Raw genomic sequence first — 16,287 nt, 5'->3', positions numbered from 1 at the left:
AGCCTACAACCTCAAACTAACAATCACTTCTATGTTGACTGGCTCCTTGTAACTGATCTTTTGGGTAAGAATGAATTGACTTTATTTTATTTAAGAAGAAAGGGTTTGGGGTGGGGTGGAGCAATGGAATTGTCACTTTGCCCCCCGGCAGAAATATTGAAACTTTACCAGCTATGTGACACAGGCAGAAATCCAACCGGTGGCGCTTCTGCTAATAGAGCTTGACTTTTTTTATGGATTACGGCAGAATTCAAGTGAATCCACAAGCCCTGCTCTTGAAACCTTGGTTTGTGGGGGCACTTGTTCTTTCAGTGGGCGGGTGAAAAAAACACTCTCCTGGGTGTTCATATGGGTCTGAGCTGTGGCAGTTGTGCAACGGATGTCAAAGCACAGAATTAAGCCCCGCTGTGGCGCTGGGGGTAACTGCCCCAGTTTAATTTTAGCCTGTTCTCAAGAGGGGAAGAAGGTGTCAAGGGTGGAGCGGTAGAAGGATGGGAAAGTAGAAAATCTAAAAGGAAGCTGGTGACAAATGTAAAACGGAGGGGTTGTCCCTGACAATAGTTGTTGTTTGGCTACTGCTAGGCTGCAACAAAGGGTTGCAGCATGAAGTGCTCTGATTTGGGATAAACCGGATCCGTTCCGTTCCCAACAGTCAGTAAGCTTTCCCCCCTCCACACACACAATGTTTTCTTTATTTCTGCAAACCTTGGGGGCTCCCCCAGCCTGCTGATATTACCTCCTAGTGCTATGGTTGCCATACGTCTTGAATTTCCCGGACATAGATGGGATTTGGCAATCAGAAACAGTGTCTGGGCGAAAATCGCTTAAATATTCGGGAAAATCCAGACATATTACAACCCATGTCAGAAATGTAGATTTTGGCGAATTTCCTTTTTTTAAAAAAAGCTCAAAAAAACCTCTACACTAGTCCCAACTTGGCTTCATAGGCACCTGAACTAAGGGAAGTGAAATTACTATTGTTCGATAATCAACACCACATTTTAATTTTTAATTTAGAAAGATTCTGTGCCACCTTTCTGAGTTTGGGATTTCTAAATCACTTTTATTACGTCTGAGTGGTAGACGTAGACGGGTACAGCTCTCTCATCCCTTTGTTCCCCCCTCCCTTTAGCTGTTCAGCCTCCTCACTAACACAGGCATTGCAGCCTTCAAGAATGGCTGCTCCCTACTGACCAAAAAGGAGGGATACAATAGTTTCTAGTCCTCATGAAAAGTTTTGGGTTTTTTTAAAGCGTGCCATGCGGTTGGGCAGAAAACGTGAAGTGTTTTTTGGGGGGGAATTGTTCACAAAGTTCACATATTTACTATATTCTTTGTTTTTAAAGCAGTAAAGTATTTAACAAGCAAGCAAACAAAAAAAAAACTTCCTCACGAGAAACCTGAGAATTCACTTGGCCAACTAAGTCTATAACAGGGTTTCCCAAATTTGGGTCACCAGCTGCTTTTGGACTACAACTCCTATCATCCCTAGCTAGCAGGACCAGTGGTCAGGGATGATGGGAATCATAGTCCAAAAACAGCTGGAGACCCAAGTTTGGGAAACCCTTACTATACCTTTAAAGCAATGCTTCTATCAAACTATCTGATATGATGGGCCATCACTTCCCCCTCAGCCTCATAGTGCCAGGGGCTGGCACCATATTTGGTCTCTGAAGCTTCCTACCCAACCTGAGCTGTGGGAGGGTTTACGTGGCCTTTGAGCAGATAGCCTGTGGACTGCCAATGGTTTGTGGGCCATCTCTTTGAGGACTACTGCTTTCCAGCACATTCTTTCCTCCCAGGGAATTCTGGGCACTGTAGTTGACCCCTCAGGGAGCTTCAGTTCCCAGTAACTCTTAACGAACTACAATTCCCAGGATTCTCTGAGGAGAGCCACATGTCAAATGTACACTGTGGGTGTAGCCTGCGTACACACAATGCCCTCAAAGCACGTCTTCTCTCAAGGAATTCTGGGCACAGGACTTCACCCATAGCTGACAAGTTTCCCTTTCCTAAAGGGAAATTCCATTATTCCGAATAGGATTCCTCGCAAGAAAAGGGAAAAGTTGACAGCTATGACTTCACCCCTCACAGAATTCCCAGCAATTCCCTTAACAAACTACAGTGCCCAAAATTATTTTTTTTTGGGGGGGATGTGCTTTGAATGTGCTTTAAAGGTATAGTGCGTAGAAATCAAGCCGTAGAGTGTGTGGGCTTGGTCTTCCTTCCTCACCTCTTTTCTCACAACCTCTCCCCGTCCTCCCTTCCCCCCAGAAAGTCAAGGAGTGCTCCAAGCGTGCCAAAATGAAGGTGTTCGCTCTCGCAATCCTGTTGGTCAGCGTCTGCTGCATGGAAGGTACTGTGGGGCAAGGGGGCTGGCAGCGTTCTTCATTGCAAACCGTGAGGGAATCAAAGAGTGCTTCCAGGTGGAACTTAATTTGAAAACATAATAATAATAATAATAATAATAATAATAATAATTTATTATTTATACCCTGCCCATCTGGCTGAGTTTCCCCAGCCACTCTGGGCAGCGTTCTTCATTGCAAACCGTGAGGGAATCAAAGAGTGCTTCCAGGTGGAACTTAATTTGAAAACATAATAATAATAATAGTAATAATAATAATAATAATAATAATTTATTATTTATACCCTGCCCATCTGGCTGAGTTTCCCCAGCCACTCTGGGCAGCGTTCTTCATTGCAAACCGTGAGGGAATCAAAGAGTGCTTCCAGGTGGAACTTAATTTGAAAAAAATAAAATAAAATAATTATAATTATAATTATTATTTATTATTATTATTTATACCCTGCCCATCTGGCTGAGTTTCCCCAGCCACTCTGGGCAGCTCCCAATCGAGTGTTAAAAACAATACGGCATTAAATATTAAAAACTTCCCTAAACAGGGCTGCCTTCATATGTCTTTTAAAGATAAGATAGCTGCTTATTTCCTTCACATCTGAAGGGAGGGCGTTCCACAGGGTGGGCGCCACTACCGAGAAGGCCCTCTGTCTGGTTCCCTGTAACCTCACTTCTCGCAATGAGGGAACCACCAGAAGGCCCTTGGTGCTGGACCTCAGTGTCCGGGCTGAACGATGGGGGTGGAGATGCTCCTTCAGGTCACTGACAACCATTGAGGGTGGGTGTTTGTTTTCCACTTACTCAATTTTCTCCAGTATTCTTCCGTCTGGACTGAACTTCCAACAACAACACAATGTGGACACAGGAGAGGGGATACTGCTTGCGTGAGGAGCAGAGCAGAAGCTCTCTAGGTAGAGCATTTGCCTTGCATGCAGAAGGTCCCTGGTTCAGTCCCCAAAGACATCTCTGAGAGCTCAGGGAGTGGTGGCGGGATGACAATGAGTGGTGAGAAGGAGTAGAGGGAAAAGACTAGGAAGAGAAGGTGCTGAAGGGGTAACAGGGCTTAGTGAGCTGGGAGAGTCTGTGGCAGACAGAAGTCCAGAATCAGAGGCAGAAGCAGGAGAGGTGGAGGAGAGAGGCCAAGATGAATCAGGCTGTTGAAGAGTCATGGGTGACTCCCCCTCTTGCTGCAACAAGCTCTGTTCTCCTAGAACCAGAAGAGGCATGAAGTGGAAGGAGCAAAGACAGACTGCATGCCGGCTCAGTCTCCGATTGCTTCGGGGGGCAAACCCTGGAAAGGAGGAGACCTACACAATTGTGGGGAGGCAGGGGCCTTTAGTTTCGGCAAATGATTCATGGGGATGAAACACCTGGAGGTGGGTTCCTATGTTCATTAGGCCTGTTACTCAGCCAAGTCTTTGCAGATCCTGTTCTTGCTAATAAAGCTTTAACTCCAACATGCTCTGTGTGATTTACTGCTGGCTCGCTCCTGTCGTTCAGGTAGGGCTGGGAGGAACCCCTGGAGCGTCACTGAAGATGATGCTGAGCTAGTTGGTCTGATTCAGTATGAGGCAGCTCCCTATGAACTAAGAGGGTGTACTGGTTAATGGCTTTTCCCCTTTGTACTGTTGAGTGACCCCCTATTTACGAGTCTCTCCCTGTCCTTGCAGGGACTGTGGTCAGACGGCAGGCGGAACAGGCTCCAGCCGAGGCTTCTGATGTCGTGCAGCAAGTGCAGAACTACCTTAATAGCTTATCTGACTACTTCAAAAAGGAATTCGTGCCACAAGAGAAGATAGAGGAATTCAAGGCCCAGACAATGTAAGAGCTCCTTCCCCCACTCACATCTTTCTTTCTTTTTAAATGTATTTTTATTAAAAGTCCAACAATTCAGAAAGACAGACAGAACGAAAGGCGATTGAGCATGGTCAGGTACGGAGATGAAGCATTAAAAACATAACTTGTACAAAAGAGGCAATATTTTGATTCAAGGCAAAAACAGCGGATCAAATACACATATAAATGAAACAGCACCAGATCCAGTTGCATTTCAGCTGAAATGGGGTGAGGACCCTTTTTATACAATTCTAAAAAAAAACTCTGGATCAGGTAACCTTCTCCTCCACTGCCCAATAAAGGCACCAAATTCTACACATGGAACCTGGTTACTTTTACCAAGGCCTGATGGTTATTGGCTGGTGGTGAATCAGAGACTGGCTTTTTCTCTGCTAGCACCAGTGTTGTGGAATGCAATCTCCCTGCTGATATATGAGATGCTCCATCTGCATTGGCATGCTGCCGGCTTTTGAAGTCACTTATTTATACAGGCATTCCCTTATTCTCTCAGCCCGAGCCTCTTGTTTTAATTGCAGTTTCATTTTAATGGGATTGTTTCATTGCACATGCTAGTTACAGTCATTTATATATTAATGTTTCATCTGGATTGTTTTACCATGCATTTAAATTACACCGAATTTTAAACAATTAGTCTGTATTTTAACAATACACACAGGTCCCGCTATCGGAATGTTCCTTATCTACAGATTCCAAACATAAAGAATTATGCCCAAACAACAGCTGATTCAGATATCGGAACATCTGGAGTTTGCCCACATCCTTACTTGTTTGTGCTTTGCTGGTCAGTCGCAGCCATTTTGGGGCAGAAAGCATGGAAAAGGGGAACAGGCAGAGAGAAGGGAGAAATCAGTTTTTCCTTTGTCTCTCTTTTGTTGGTTGGCTGCGGCCATTTCAGGATGAAACCATGGAGTGAGAGAGAAGACAGATTGGACAAATCACGGATCAGAAATGTTCCCAAGGGAAATAATGGAAATTGTCGTTATGCAAACTCTGGCCTAACGAACGATTTCCTGAGGAACGCATTGCATTCTGAAAACTGCATGTACTGTACTGTGCAGTTGGTTCTTACGTTTTGTAAACTGCTTAGAAGCAATCTGGGCATTAACTAGTTGCATATATATGTAATTAATTAACTCATAATCGGTAATATGGCTAGGAATGGAACCCCCATGCACTGGGGCAGTCTCTCCAAAGAACAGCTGCTGAGGACTGCCCAAAAAGGGGAGAACCATTTGCCTTCATGATCTGCTTGTTGGCTTCCCAAAAGTGTCTGTCATATCACTGTTGGAAATGGATAGGATTGGAGCAGGCACCCCCAAATCCAGCCCTCCAGATGTTTTGGGACTACAACTCCCATCATCCCTGACCACTGGTCCTGTTAGCTAAAGGTGATGGGAGTTGTAGTCCCAAAACATCTGGAGGGCCGAGTATGGGGATGCTTGGATTAGAGGGAAGCCCTTGGCCTGATCCATTTATTGATTCTTTTATTCGTCCATTTATTCATTCTGACAGGGCTTACGTGCAGCGGGCACAAGAGCATGTGACTCCTGTGGCTGAACAACTCAGGGACCAGGCTACCCAGTTCTTCACCAGCCTTATGAGTACCATCCAGAAAAAGACCAAGTAAAGTAGTGGAAGCTGCGTTCAGAGAGGCTCCGTCCTCATCATCTGCTGAAAAGGAAACTAGGGGAAATCTAGCACCTTCTTGTAATCCAAAGACTGGCTGGATCTCACTCTGGTTGTAATAAAGGCGCCTTATTCTCTAAGTGTGTGCATGTGTGCATGTGTCTGGGTTTTGATACAGGCAGAGCATCCAAGATATTGCATGTCCACTCCGCTTAAAATAGCCAGCGATGGGGTGGGTGCCAAATGGGGACCCCAAAGCCCCCTCCATGTTCATCTTTTTCTTGTATACCATGCACAGTTCCCTGCCCCACTGGTACGTCATCCCAGTTTGCTGTTCCTCAAGCTGCTGTAATGAGCTTCAACTATTTAAACAACAACAACACTTGATTAAAAACCGCACTGTAAATTTAAAGTACTGTACTTTTCTGTGTATAATACTAGGGTTGTTTTTTATTACTTTAAAATAAGGTTAGAAATCTGGGGGCGTCTTATACATGGATAGTGCATATGCCGATTTTCTAAATTTGGGGTCCCCAAAAGTAGGGGGCGTCTTATACACAAAAAAATACAGTACATTTAACACACATCCCAAGGTAGACTGGCACTGTACACTGAAGGTTCTATTCTGAACAATGCTACAAGAGCCACCCCCCCCCGCCAAACAGAGGAAAGGGCTGTTTCCTGCAGCTTCCTCTTTCCCACAGTGGTCAGGCAGGTGCCTCTGGAAAGCCTGCAAGCACGACTTGAAGACAACTGCCTACTGGCGGAGGAACACGGGTGCAGAGGGAGCAGACCATCCCTGGCCCCACTATTCCAGTAGGGTGCCATCGCAGCGCCCCCCCCCCCCGACATGCGCTGCGCCCCCCTGGCGCACCACACCCCCAGAACGTGTGCCACGCCCCCCCGCCTGCTCTCGGCCCCCGGTAGCAGAGCATGCAGCTTTGCCACTGCAACTGCCCTCTGCCGATATTGTTCACTAAGGTAGAGTTTGCTCTGATCCAGCAAGCGCGCCTTTTGTTTAATATAAAACACACACTATTTAAATTGGAAGCGCCCAGTGTGGTTTACAAACAGGGGATTAAGCAACATCTTTAAAATACACCGCTGGGAAGGATAGCTCAGTTAGTAGAGCATAAGACTCTTAATCTCAGAGTCGTTAGGTTTGCTGTATTTCAGAAAGTGAAAATCTGGTCACAAAAGTGAGGGGTGGGTGTGTGTCAAATTTATTAAGCTTTTTTTTTTTGGCAAAAAAATAAAAATCAGCAAAGAAACCCACTTACAATATGGATTGCCATATGTCCAGTTTTTTGCGGACATTTACAATGGACGTTGAAAATTCCGCCAGGACACCGTTTTTGGAAGCCAAATCCCGGCGATGTCTGGGATTTTTCGGACGTATGGCAGCCCTAAGAGTCATTAATTTGAGCCTCACATTGTGCAGAATATTCCTGCATTGCAGGGGGTTGAACTAAATGACCCTCATGGTCCTTCCAACTCTATAATTCTCTATGTATATTCCTGCACAGCAGAGGTTTTCAACTTTTTTGAGTCCACGGCTTCCTTGGCCAATTACATTCTTTCTGTGGCACCCCTGTGGGGCTGGCAGCCTCTCACTTTTTTTCGAACACGCTCCCTTGTGGGGTGTTCCTTCAGCCTCCTCTCCTCTCATTTCTCCTCTCGGAAATGATCTCTTTCAGCTTCTGCCTTCTGGAAGAAGGTATAGGGTTATAAAGGCCAGGACTAGCCGCCTGAAAAACAGTTTCTACGCTAATGCAATTCTGGTTCTAAACGCAGCATAAGGGGTCTCTGTAGTATAGTGTATTTTAAAATGGGGTTTTAGAGGGTTTTTTAAGGGGTTTTTGAATGTTTTATGTAGTTTTTATGTAGTTTTTATGTAGTTTTTATGTAGTTTTGTGGTAGTTTTAGGTAGTTTTTATGTAGTTTTTATGTAGTTTTTCAATTTCATTGTTCCGCAAGGGACAATGACAATAAAGATATCGTATCGTATCGTATCGTATCGTATCTCCCCTCTCCTTGGGAGTCCTCTATTGCTGCCCGCCCCAGTGTTTGAGCTGCCCCCTGCCCCAAAGAGATGTGGCTCCTTACACTGTCCATTCCCAACAACAAGGGCCGGAGGACTGGCTGGCTGGGCTCCCTTGCCTGCCTGCCTGCTTGCTTGCTTACTCCAAGGTCGCCTCACCTTCTGGCAACCAGCACCCCCTGGGCAGCCCCAGAGGCACCATTCGCCTGTGGAGCTTGTAGCCAGGGCCTCTGCAACAAACAGCTGTGCAAGCCTTTGTGAGGCAGAGACGCAAGAAGGAATCAGAGGAGGGAGGGAAGGAAAGAGGGACAGAGGCCAGTGTTGCCTGCGGCACCCCTGACCATCATTTAAGGCACCCCAGGGTGCCACGGTACCCTAGTTGAAAACCACTGCTATACAGTATATGTAAAAATGTAAGGCTGTCATCACGCTGCGGTTCTTGTGGATGCCAATAGGTGGCCATGGCAACTGCAGCTTGATGAAAAGCAGGCAGGCCAGTGAGGAGGTGGCAAAAGTGACAAGCAACCCAGGTGAACTATTTAACAGAGGGAGGGAGGTTAATGGGTTAAAAATAAAATAAAATGAATATTACTTGTTAGCTATAGGTCATAGTAATCACTGCAAGAAAAATGTCAAACCAAACACAGAAAAGACGAATGTGTGCCTAATGGTACTAAGGGAGGCAATCATCCTGTAAACAGAGCTGATGCCACGGGCTCTGCTGCGACAGGCCAGCTCCATCTGGCCTCTCCTCAACTGTCACTTGGGGGCAGCCAGTCCATCAGGCTGCCTCAATGGGAGAAATACAAAACTCACCCCACCTGCTCTGCTGGAAGCCCAGCTCCATGTGCCAACTGGAAACAACCATTCAGAAATTGTTGCCTGAGTTCTGATTTTGATTTTCCTCTTCCCTCCTTGCCCCTTGTGTGTCATAGGGTTCTTGTTCTTCTTGTTTTTGTTTACATGGTAAGACTGTCTTGTTTTGACTGTATGCAAGCTACTCTGGGAGCTTTTTTGGCTGAAAAGCAGAGTAAAGGTAAAGGGACTCCTGAACATTAGGTCCAGTCATGGATGAATCTGGGGTTGTGGCGCTCATCTTGCTTTACTGGCTGAGGGAGCTGGCGGACAGCTTCCAGGTCATGTGGCCAGCATGACTAAGCCACTTCTGGTGAAACCAGAGCAGTGCACGGAAACGCCATTTCCCTTCCCATCAGGAGCAGTACCTATTTATCTACTTGCACTGGCGTGCTTTCGAACTGCTAGGTTGGCAGGAGCAGGGACTGAGCAACGGGAGCTCACCCCATCGCGGGGATTCGGACCACCGACCTTCTGATCGGCAAGCCCTAGGCTCTGTGATTTAACCCACAGCGCCACCCGCGTCCCACCAAGAGTACAAATGCTCTAAATAAATCAGCAGGTTTGAAGCTTCATGCTCAAACTCTCCAAGGCTTCGCTCCACAAGCTGGGAGAGGTCTGGCATTTGCCACGATTAGGCTGCTTTAACGGTCTACTTAAGTCAGATTTTGGGGACGCAGGTGGCGTTGTGGGTTAAACCACAGAGCCTAGGACTTGCCGATCAGAAGGTGGGCGGTTTGAATCCCTGCGACGGGGTGAGCTCCCTTTACCTTTACGTCAGATTTCAGAGAGCTTACAGTTTTGGACTACGACTCCCATGCGCCCCAACCAGCAAACGACAACTGGAGCTTGATGGGAATTGTAGTCCAAAAGACCAGTAGTGATGTATGGAAGTGAGAGCTGGACCATAAAGAAGGCTGATCGCCGAAGAATTGATGCTTTTGAATTATGGTGCTGGAGGAGACTCTTGAGAGTCCCATGGACTGCAAGAAGATCAAACCTCTCCATTCTGAAGGAAATCAGCCCTGAGCGCTCACTGGAAGGACAGATCCTGAAGCTGAGGCTCCAATACTTTGGCCACCTCATGAGAAGAGAAGACTCCCTGGAGAAGACCCTGATGTTGGGAAAGATGGAGGGCACAAGGAGAAGGGGGCGACAGAGGACGAGATGGTTGGATAGTGTTTTCGAGGTTACCAGCATGAGTCTGACCAAACTGCGGGAGGCAGTGGAAGACAGGAGGGCCTGGCGTTCTCTGGTCCATGGGGTCACGAAGAGTCGGACACGACTAAACGACTAAACAACAACAAGTCCAAAAGATCTGGCGGGCATTAGGGTGAGGCTGGCTGCTCCAAGCTCATCCGGCGGAGAGGAATCCGTCCGCACTCCCAATCCTTTGGTGTCGGGTAAAAGTGGAATCCAAGGAAACCACAGCGCCCTAATTAAGCCACACAAGAAACAACTTCCACCAACAGCCTACATGTAGCCTCTACTCTTTTCTCCCAGCTCTATGATTTTGCCTCCCCCCCCCCACCGCTCTACACTCTATTTCCGCCCTCAACAATCATGTTGGGGAAAGCGTCACGTGATCCATTTCCGCCCAACTGCTCACGTGCTAGGCAAGGATGACAACAACGCGCGACGTTTCCTCGCCCTGCCCAACGGGAAGCCATTTCCGGTTAGCGTACCTCAACAAAGATGGCAGACGAGGCTACTCGCCGGGTAGTGGCCGAGCTGCCTTTGCTGAAGACGAACGCGGGTCCGCGGGACAAGGAGCTGTGGATTCAGCGGCTGAAGGAGGAATACCAGGCGCTCATTAAGGTACGTGGTCCTTCCCGGTGAGGAGAGGGAGCTATGTGCCGGGAGGCTGACGTGGCTCCGCTGCACTACGGTGGCTTCAGAGGGTCAATTTTCGTGCTGCTGCAATAGGAGAAACTTGCGGGGCCTGAGGCTGCAGGGCTGTTGCCACTTCCCTGGGAGTGAGCCCCATTGAAAATCAGTGGGACTTGCTTCTGAGGAGACCAGCCTCCACCCACTCTGACGCCTACCAGTTGTTTCGGACTACGGCTCCCACCGTGCAGGGCCTTTGGCTGTTTCCTGGGGCTGATGGGAGTTGTAGTGCGAAACGTCCTGTACAGATGGTCCCCGACCTGATGGTTGTACAGTGGTACCTCAGGTTACATACGCTTCAGGTCACAGACTTCGCTAACCCAGAAATAGTGCTTCAGGTTAAGTACTTTGCTTCAGGATGAGAACAGAAATCATGCTCCGGCGGTACAGCAGCAGCAGGAGGCCCCATTAGCTAAAGTGGTGCTTCAGTTTAAGAACACTTTCAGGTTAAGAACAGACCTCCGGAACGAATTAAGTACTTAACCTGAGGTACCACTGTACTGTGATTCAGGAAGGTTTGTGCCCAGGAAAGCTGCCAGCCTAAGAGCCATGTCCGCACGCTGCTCTGTGCGGATGGCACTGCTGAGTAAACACACCTAGGACTTGTGTCTGAGTTCACCTTTCTTTTTCTCTCTCTCTCTCCCCCCCCCCCGCCCCAATTGATTTTTGGAAGCTTACTGAGATGAAATCTTTGTGGGGGGGACTATATTTTTAACTGTAACTACTTTTGTAACATTTTAACAGTTTTACTTTTAAAATAATAATAATAATAAGTGGGTGTGTTTGCTGCCCTGGACTCCTTTGGGGGGAAGGCTAGGATTTAAATTTAATAAATAAATAAATCCGCCCTCCTAAAGAACCCTGAGAACTGTTGCTTACCGCTCACAGAGCTATGATTCGCAGCACTCTTAACAAGCTACAGTTCCCAGGAATCTTTGTATGTGTGCAGGGTGGGGGGTGGGGTAATTTTAAATACTGTATATGGCTGCAGGAATAATCCGTAACCTGCCTCTGTTGGATTTTCAAAAAATGTTCATTACAGACATCATGCTATGGAGGTTACCTTGCTGTCTGTTTTATTTTATTTTATGGATTCTTTCTGTAGTATGTGGAAAACAACAAGAATGCTGATAATGATTGGTTCAGACTAGAGTCCAACAAGGAAGGCACAAGGTGAGTACAAGGGAGACCCCAAAACTTTGTGGGAAATCCTGGGAACTGTAGTTTGTTTTGGGTGCTGGGAATTATAGCTCTGTGAGGTCTGCACCCTGAACAAACTACAGTTCCTGGGATTCTTCATGACTGTTAAAGCGCCACAATAGTGCTTTACATGTATTGTGAATATATTCTACAGCACTTGGAGAATGTTGAAGACACACATTTTTACCCTGGCTTTTGGCAATTGGGATGTATATTTTTATTTCTGTAAGTTGTTTAAACTGTTTTTAACACTATTTTAGTTGCCATTAACCCACCCTGGGACCTTGAGGTGAAGGGTGGGATGATAGTAGCAATAATAGTAATATTAATATTCATTATTATGTGGATGTGACTTTAGTGCGACAGGAGATGTAACTTTGTCATATCTCTTTTTCTTTCCTTGCCAGGTGGTTTGGGAAATGCTGGTACATTCACAACCTCCTGAAGTATGAGTTTGCTGTTGAGTTTGATGTGAGTCCTTGCCCCATGACCTCCTCTGGTCTTCCTGACCCTCCTGCTTTTCATTCCTCACTTTCTGTGTGAGAGCTGCTTCTTTTACTTTTATATGTTTTATTTCAACAATTTGTATATTGTTTAATCACAGTTGCCTGTAAGCAGTGAACGAGAAACCCAATGCAATGTGACTGAAAATGAGTTAAAGCTATACAATCAGAGTTCAATTAAAAAGCCGGCTGGAATGAAATAGTTTTCAGAAACCGTCAGATGGTTTCTGGTGAATGGGTGGATTTAGGTGAGGGCTAATTAGGTCAACCTATGCAGGATTTCTAAGTATTAAGCTCTGCTTAAACCCCATTTGCAGATTCCGGTAACATATCCATCCACCGCGCCGGAAATCGCCATCCCAGAGCTGGATGGAAAAACAGCAAAAATGTACAGGTCAGATGTTCTCCTCCTCTATATTTTAGCCAGTTTGTATGGTGTGGTCTAGATCACAATTTCCCCTTGTATCTGTCCTATTAATGCCCCATATTAATACCTCTGTGTGTCTTCTTGCAGGGGCGGTAAAATATGTCTGACGGACCACTTCAAACCTTTGTGGGCCAGGAATGTACCTAAATTTGGGCTGGCTCATCTCATGGCCTTGGGGGTGAGTAGTAGGTGTGAGAGTGTGTGCGCGCACACATGTGTTTGACTGGGCTGCTTGGGACATCATTTAGTAAGCCCCAAAGGGCTGCTCTTGTCAAATGAGTAAATTGCATTGGCAGCAAACCTTCCGATTGAAAAACTGTGTCCTCCAAATAAGTATCAAAGCATGAAAACAACACGGGAGTCTTCCAGTTTCTTAAAGTTTAAGAAATGCGTTGCATTGGTTTTTGTGGACTAGAGCCCGTGTCAGTTGTATCCATGATACATCAGGGGTGGGGAACTTATTCTGGTCTGTAGGCCAGATCTTTAATTCCCCATCAGCTGGCAGGCTAGAATCAGAAAGTCATCCAGAAGGGAATGTAGCCCTCAGGCTGAAAAATGGGTTCTTAACCTCTATTGTAGATAATACTGAGCCTAGATAGGCAACTTCATATGTTGGATGTGAACTGGGAAGCCTTGTAATTGGAAATATTGTTGTAACAATCCTAAAAGTGTCAAGTATGTCACATGGCCACTCTTACCAGATGTGGGAAAGGAAGTGGCCCTGGTCTGATGGTCCTCTTTTTCTCTTGCAGCTGGGACCCTGGCTGGCTGTGGAGATCCCAGACTTGATATCGAAAGGCCAGATTGAGCACAAGGAGAAATGAGGCAGGCTGTGCGGCCTGCGAGTGGAGGCTAGGCCTCGGCTGCTCTCCTAGGCCTCAACCACCAACAGCTGCAGACTCAAACATGTGCCAGTGACTTTGTTTTGTGCTTCTCTGTGTAACTTCTGAACCCCGGACTTCCGACTGATCCACAGAACATGACTCACTAATTAAAAGAAAGAAAAGCAAGCCTTTCCTAAGAGTTGCTATTTTGCTTGTCTCTTGAAAAGCCCCCTGAACGCACTGTTGTGGCAAATCTTATTTATATACCACTTCATCAGGAAAAAAACTTTAGATGGTTTACATAAAATGATAGGAATTTTTTTTAAAAAATAGCAATAAAAGCAGACCTTGGGTTGTAACCAACTATGTTTTACTCATAGTAGAACCAGTGAAATTAATAGAGCTAAGTTAATGCTGTCCATTAACTTTAGTGGGTCTTCTCTGAGTAGGCACTGGATACAACCCTTTAAAAACGTAATAAAACTGAAACAAAGGTGAAAACCAAGAGGCGTTGAAGGCAAACGTCTGCATTGCTTAGCAGTCTTGTACCTAATGCTGCTCATGCATTCTGTTGTTGTTGTTGTTTAGTCGTTTAGTCGTGTCCGACTCTTCGTGACCCCATGGACCAGAGCACGCCAGGCACCCCGTCTTCCACTGCCTCCCGCAGTTTGGTCAAACTCATGCTGGTAGCTTCGAGAATACTATCCAACCATCTCGTCCTCTGTTGTCCCCTTCTCCTTGTGCCCTCCATCTTTCCCAACATCAGGGTCTTTTCCAGGGAGTCTTCTCTTCTCATGAGGTGGACAAAGTATTGGAGCCTCAGCTTCACGATCTGTCCTTCCAGTGAGCACTCAGGGCTAATTTCCTTCAGAATGGATGCGTTTGATCTTCTTGCAGTCCATGGGACTCTCAAGAGTCTCCTCGGGCATCATAATTCAAAAGCATCAATTCTTCGGTGGTCAGCCTTCTTTATGGTCCAGGTCTCACTTCCATACATTACTACTGGGAAAACCATGGCTTTAACTATACGGACCTTTGTTGGCAAGGTGATGTCTCTGCTTTTTAAGATGCTGTCTAGGTTTGCCATCGCCTTTCTCCTAAGGAGCAGGCGTCTTTTAATTTCGTGACTGCTATCACCATCTGCAGTGATCATGGAGCCGAAGAAAGTAAAATCTCTCACTGCCTCCAATTCTTCCCCTTCTATTTGCCAGGAGGTGATGGGACCGGTGGTCATGATCTTCGTTTTTTTCATGTTGAGCTTCAGACCTCCTCTTTCACCCTCATTAAAAGGTTCTTTAATTCCTCACTTTCCGCCATCAAGGTTGTGTCATCTGCATATCTGAGGTTGTTGATATTTCTTCCGGCGATCTTAATTCCAGCTTGGGATTCATCCAGCCCAGCCTTTCGCATGATGAATTCTGCATATAAGTTAAATAAGCAGGGAGACAATATACAGCCTTGCCGTACTCCTTTCCCAATTTTGAACCAATCAGTTGTTCCATATCCAGTTCTAACTGTAGCTTCTTGTCCCACATAGATTTCTCAGGAGACAGATGAGATGATCAGGCACTCCCATTTCTTTAAGAACTTGCCATAGTTTGCTGTGGTCGACACAGTCAAAGGCTTTTGCATAGTCAATGAAGCAGAAGTAGATGTCTTTCTGGAACTCTCTAGCTTTCTCCATAATCCAGCGCATGTTTGCAATTTGGTCTCTGGTTCCTCTGCCCCTTCGAAATCCAGCTTGCACTTCTGGGAGTTCTCGGTCCACATACTGCTTAAGCCTGCCTCATAGAATTTTAAGCATAACCTTGCTAGCGTGTGAAATGACTGCAATTGTGCGGTAGTTGGAGCATTCTTTGGCACTGCCCTTCTTTGGGATTGGGATGTAGACTGATCTCCAATCCTCTGGCCACTGCTGAGTTTTCCAAATTTGCTGGCATATTGAGTGTAGCACCTTAACAGCATCATCGTTTAAAATTTTAAATAGCTCAGCTGGAATATCATCACTTCCACTGGCCTTGTTATTAGCAGTGCTTTCTAAGGCCCATTTGACTTCACTCTCCAGTATGTCTGGCTCAAGGTCAGCAACCACACTATCTGGGGCGTACGAGACATCCATATCTTTCTGGTATAATTCCTCTGTGTATTCTTGCCACCTCTTCTTGATGTCTTCTGCTTCTGTTAGGTCCTTTCCACTTTTGTCTTTTATTATGGTAATCTTTGTACGAAATGTTCCTTTCATATCTCCAATTTTCTTGAACAGATCTCTGGTTTTTCCCATTCTATTGTTTTCCTCTATTTCTTTGCATTGCTCGTTTAAGAAGGCCGCCTTGTCTCTCCTTGCTATTTTTTGGAAATCTGCATTTAATTTCCTGTATCTTTCACTATCTCCCTCGCATTTTGCTTGCCTTCTCTCCCCTGCTATTTGTAAGGCCTCGTTAGACAGCCACTTTGCTTTCTTGCATTTCCTTTTCATTGGGATGGTTTTCGTTGCTGCCTCCTGTATAATGTTACGAGCCTCCATCCATAGTTCTTCAGGCACTCTGTCCACCAAATCTAAATCCTTAAACCTGTTCCTCACTTCCACTGTGTCTTCATAAGGGATTTGACTTAGATTGTATCTTACCGGCCCAGTGGTTTTTCTTACTTTCTTCAGTTTAAGCTTGCTATAAGAAGCTGAGGATCTGAGCCACAGTCAGCTCCAG

General features: G+C 46.0%; 2 protein-coding genes across 2 annotated transcripts; both read left to right on the top strand.

Annotated features, from left to right (window-relative positions):
- APOA2 (apolipoprotein A2) lies at positions 1 to 5,985 on the top strand. Its single transcript, XM_079958553.1, has 4 exons — positions 1 to 64; positions 2,275 to 2,356; positions 4,033 to 4,183; positions 5,732 to 5,985. Exons 2-4 carry the CDS (start codon positions 2,305 to 2,307, stop codon positions 5,844 to 5,846), a joined length of 318 nt encoding a protein of 105 aa, XP_079814679.1. The 5' UTR covers positions 1 to 64; positions 2,275 to 2,304; the 3' UTR covers positions 5,847 to 5,985.
- A 4,406-nt stretch (positions 5,986 to 10,391) lies between these two features.
- UFC1 (ubiquitin-fold modifier conjugating enzyme 1) lies at positions 10,392 to 13,764 on the top strand. The gene is made up of 6 exons (XM_079958515.1): positions 10,392 to 10,559; positions 11,734 to 11,801; positions 12,236 to 12,299; positions 12,649 to 12,725; positions 12,846 to 12,936; positions 13,511 to 13,764. Exons 1-6 carry the CDS (start codon positions 10,437 to 10,439, stop codon positions 13,580 to 13,582), a joined length of 495 nt encoding a protein of 164 aa, XP_079814641.1. The 5' UTR covers positions 10,392 to 10,436; the 3' UTR covers positions 13,583 to 13,764.
- The last annotated feature ends 2,523 nt before the right edge of the window (positions 13,765 to 16,287 follow it).

The sequence above is a fragment of the Podarcis cretensis genome, assembly GCF_951804945.1.
Source record: "Podarcis cretensis genome assembly, chromosome: 16".
NCBI lineage: Eukaryota > Metazoa > Chordata > Lepidosauria > Squamata > Lacertidae > Podarcis > Podarcis cretensis.
The sequence above is the reverse complement of the archived record's forward strand: the minus strand, read 5'-3'. Positions and strand labels throughout refer to the sequence as shown.

What these genes read in the sequence shown, in the direction of transcription:
- APOA2 (XM_079958553.1), top strand. Translation starts at nt 2,305, where the DNA reads ATGAAGGTGTTCGCTCTCGCAATCCTGTTGGTCAGCGTCTGCTGCATG. An exon ending in CAGCGTCTGCTGCATGGAAG is followed by an intron (nt 2,357 to 4,032) that starts GTACTGTGGGGC and finishes CTGTCCTTGCAG; the next exon opens with GGACTGTGGTCAGACGGCAG. An exon ending in GAATTCAAGGCCCAGACAAT is followed by an intron (nt 4,184 to 5,731) that starts GTAAGAGCTCCT and finishes TCATTCTGACAG; the next exon opens with GGCTTACGTGCAGCGGGCAC.
- UFC1 (XM_079958515.1), top strand. Translation starts at nt 10,437, where the DNA reads ATGGCAGACGAGGCTACTCGCCGGGTAGTGGCCGAGCTGCCTTTGCTG. An exon ending in AGTTTGCTGTTGAGTTTGAT is followed by an intron (nt 12,300 to 12,648) that starts GTGAGTCCTTGC and finishes CCCCATTTGCAG; the next exon opens with ATTCCGGTAACATATCCATC. An exon ending in AAAACAGCAAAAATGTACAG is followed by an intron (nt 12,726 to 12,845) that starts GTCAGATGTTCT and finishes GTCTTCTTGCAG; the next exon opens with GGGCGGTAAAATATGTCTGA.